Genomic DNA, 4,215 nt, shown 5'->3' with positions numbered 1-4,215 from the left:
AAGATCATTATGTGTTTAAAACATCACATATTTTGGCCTTTTTAATGAAAATGTACATTCTGTTCAAGTCAAATACAGAAACTTTCTGATATTCATCACTCAAAAATGTATTTTAAATTCAGTTTATGTATTTAAAAAAATATATTGTAAAATGTTGTGGAAACAAGTTTCCTGCAATAAGTTTGGATCAAATGGATGAAAATGCATGAATGAATTAATTAATTAAAAACCACAAGTCAATGATTGTTTGTTTTTAATAGCACATTCCTCAATGAGACTGGAAAAGCCTCACCTGTAAAAACGTGTTGAGTTGGTTTTTGGATTTGTCAAGGAATTTTTGGTCGATTGATTTGAATGGCAGTTTACTGAGTGAGGGAAGCTGGACTTTCTTGAGTGACGGAAAACACTGCAAAAGAAAAACGGAAAGAAAGATGAACTGTGGGTAAGAAGCATCAGTCCGTGATTTTATGTTCTGTCATGCATAATCTGTATCAGAACTGATAATGTACAACAATTAGTTCATTGCCAAAGCAGCTTGACAATGGCCGCAGCAGAGGGCCGTCACAGATCAGTGCTATTTGAAACACTACGCCAGCACATGATATCACACATCAGAGGTGTGGCAGCATACTGTAAATATCAGCTGTACCTCCGTCAACTTCCTGTGCAAAGTCTGAAACTCGCTGAGCTTCCTGGTGACGGTCCAGCGGTTGTTCTTGCAGTCGTCGTCTTCAGAAAGACTCACTGCTACAAAGTAACACGCCATCTGCTCGCCATTCTCCTCAGAGGCCTACGAGATACACATACTGTGATTTTAGCATAGTTATTTTTACTCACTCTGATTCACGTTGTGCAGTGAATAAAATAAAATAAAAATGGAATTGAAATGACATAAAATGAAATTAAAATAGAATTGAAATACAAATTAAATGAAATCAATTGAAATGAAAATATAATTGGAATAAAAATAAAACATAATTAAATAGAATTGAATTGACATGAAAATAAAATGGAATTGAACTCAACTGAAATTAAAATAGAATTGAAATTTAAAAAAATAAAACAGAATTGAAATGGATTAGAATAGAATCGAAACAAGATGCAAAAATAATCAAAATTAAATTAAATTTGAATTTAAATCAAATAAAAACAAAACAGAATTGAAATAAAATCAGAATTGAAATAAAATAAAATAGAAATAAAATAAAACAAATCTGAGTCATGTTTTTAACATTTTAACATTTACATTTGCTCATTCAACAGTTATTTGAGCAAAATCTTTGTGGTAAAAGATTTAATTTGGCTTGAATTAAATCATTTTGCATGTAATGCATCTGATTCTGCCCAGAACTGAGATGACAGGAAAACAATAACAGCTTCACTTCAGTTGAAATCACATGAAGCAACTGATTTAAAAAGCTGTGTGTCATTTTGCAGCCAATTAACTGATAAATCGCTAATATACGAATGACTCACTCCTGTGCAGAAATATGCAAATGTGTGCTGTTCCTCATCAGAGCTCCAGGAAAAGAGAGGAAAAATTATTGATGGGGCTCTTGTTTACTTATACAGAACGATGGTGTTTGATTAAAAAACCCTGAAAAAAAAACAAAAAAAAAACAGATGTGCTTCTTTTTAAAGGCCAGAGGAGTTTTAAGCATGCAGGTGATCAGAATAAAATGAATACAGTAGCTCTATTCTACATGTTAAATATATAAAAACACAGATGAACAGATTAGAGTAAGTTTTCTTTATTTTTCACCCAAGATGATGTTGAATGATGAAAAGAGTTTTCAAATTTAATTTGTGGTTGCATTCGATTTTAATACGGCATTTCAAAACATGCTGCATCAGTTTTGATTTCAGTTACTCTATGTCAGTCTGCATTCATTTTTGACATGCTATACAGATCTATCGCATGGCTTCAAAATTCCTCTAAGAGCACTGACACCTTTATTACTGTGACTATATTAAGATGGTGGCTCTCTGTGAAGTTAAACAGATGGAATGACGGATGATTAAGGAGGACAGCAGGACTGCGTATGATCTAATGACTGTGTTTGTAAAAGAGTCAAACACACAGGAAATTAATCACTGTTACTTTAAGGAAAGAATGTTGTGAGAGCCGAATAAAACACCACAGACAATCATGCAAGTGATTACAATATGCTGCTGTGGCGATCACAGAACTCAATGTAACAACTGATTGTAAGATTGTATATTTCAACTGATTGAAGTCAGAATGTGTGAAAACACTGTTGATATGTCACTGCTGCACTCTGTGGTTTAAGAATTAGTTTGATTTTTTAAAGTGAAAGTACTCTGTGTTACTGATGTAATTCCTGTGATTGCAGTGGACAGCATGTAAACAGCACTTTACCAAAAGTTACATCATGTCCCTTTCTGGAATGCTTGTATGCATCACCAGGTTTTCCAGGATTACCAGCTTATTTTGGTCATGACAGTGAAAGATTAGATATAACTTTACATAGACAAGTTTAGAAAGTGTTTCTGTCACACTAGTCTCATGCTAACACTTGTAAAATATTTTCAAGAGTTTACTCCATTTATTATATTTCCTTTTATATTATATTTTATTGTATATTTTCTTTTAATTTTTGTATTTAATTTTATTCTTTTTTTACTGATGGACAAGATTAATTTTCTTTTTTTTTTTCCTTTTCAAAAATATTTGTATTGTGTTAACCGCAGAGTTTTTATCATTAACTAAACTAAAATTATAAAATAATAAATATAAATAAAATGATAAAATCATACATTTTTATTACTTGAAATAAAATAAATGTTAACTAAAATAAAATAAAATAAAAATAAAAAGCTAACTTATTTCAGTTAACATTTATTTAATTGATTTATAACTGAAATAAAATAAAATAAAATAAAAATAAATATGAACAAAAATAGCATAACTGGAATAAAATAAAATATTTTTAAAAATAAAATTACTTTAGTTTATTGTTGAGGTACTAAAACAAAAAAATGAAATAAAAATTAATAAAAACTAAGACTAATGAATGAAAAAGACTACTGAAAACAATAAACAAAAAAATTTACAAAACAAAATTACAGAATCTTTAACAAAATTTTAAATAAAAATGGAAAATATAAAAACACAAATCCAAAAAATACTTATAATAGTATTTTAATTATACTAAAATAACAATTAACTGCCATTATGTCACAGATATTGTAGCTTGAGCTAATCCTGTATTTAGCCCGGCAACCCTCTACATTGCGAGTAAATCACTCGCATATGCGACTAAATCTTCACTCTGGGCGACTAAATGATGTCTAATATTAGCCAATGGCTAATAAATTCTTAAGATTTTACTCGCCAGTGTGTGAGTTGGAGGCTATGTATAAAGTTTAGCACAGATATATTTTCACTCGCCAAACACTCGGAGCGCTTCAGAGTTTCATTCTTTGTCAAGCGATCTGTGATATTTTTCATTTCATCTCAATGGATGCACAGCGCACCTGTGTTTGTGTATTTGGCGTAACGTAAACTCTAGTGTGAAAGCGCACGACTCGCCGTCGCTTTCTCTCACACGCGCAAAGTTAGAGAGAGAGAGAGAGAGAGAGAGAGAGCGAGTGAGAGAGTCTTACATAACATGCAGAATTGATGTGATGCATGTAAATAAACGATATTCTTTGTTGTATTTTCCTGTAAAAATAACAGAGTTCCTTTGGAATTCTTCAGCTTTCAAGAACTACCGCTTTCTCCGGTAGTGGGCGGAACTAATGCGCAAACGGCAATCTCATTGGCTCATTATCGTCCATGTTTTGATTTCAGCGAATCAGTTCGAGCAAACGCACACAACCTGATTAATATTCATGAAGCCAGTAGCTCATTAATCCCTAGTGCGTTTTTATATTGTTCTTATTAGTAGAATTCGTATAATAATAATAATATCTTATCAGTATTATTGTTCGTTTTTTTTTTACAGGAACACTGAATGACCAAAAAAAAAGCACCAGCACCAGTCCTAAGTTCATGGTTACCAAGTTTTAATTCTAATTACTAAACTTCTATTATTAAATAATACTTGATTATCATATTATAATGCTTGACTGACGGATGTTAAGAGTGTACTTTCAGATATTTAAAAAGCTGTACCATTTTACAAACATTATATATGTTTGTAAAATGGCATAACTTATATATATATAGTATAGTATAGTATAGTATAGTAT

At 31.0% G+C, this 4,215-nt stretch overlaps 1 protein-coding gene across 1 annotated transcript in view; it reads right to left on the bottom strand.

Moving 5' to 3' along the window:
• The window catches only part of LOC107731702 (sorting nexin-25-like), a gene marked incomplete at its 5' end in the record, with an annotated part of 46,583 nt that overhangs the window by 9,918 nt on the left and 32,450 nt on the right, over window positions 1-4,215 (bottom strand). The window contains 2 exons of the mRNA XM_016542848.1: window positions 293-406; window positions 650-790. Coding sequence (XP_016398334.1) covers window positions 293-406; window positions 650-790 — 255 coding nt within the window. The remainder of the gene's footprint in view (window positions 1-292; window positions 407-649; window positions 791-4,215) is intronic.

The sequence above is a fragment of the Sinocyclocheilus rhinocerous genome, unplaced genomic scaffold, assembly GCF_001515625.1.
Source record: "Sinocyclocheilus rhinocerous isolate Xijiao unplaced genomic scaffold, SAMN03320098_v1.1 scaffold5813, whole genome shotgun sequence".
Taxonomy (NCBI): domain Eukaryota; kingdom Metazoa; phylum Chordata; class Actinopteri; order Cypriniformes; family Cyprinidae; genus Sinocyclocheilus; species Sinocyclocheilus rhinocerous.
The sequence above is the reverse complement of the archived record's forward strand: the minus strand, read 5'-3'. Positions and strand labels throughout refer to the sequence as shown.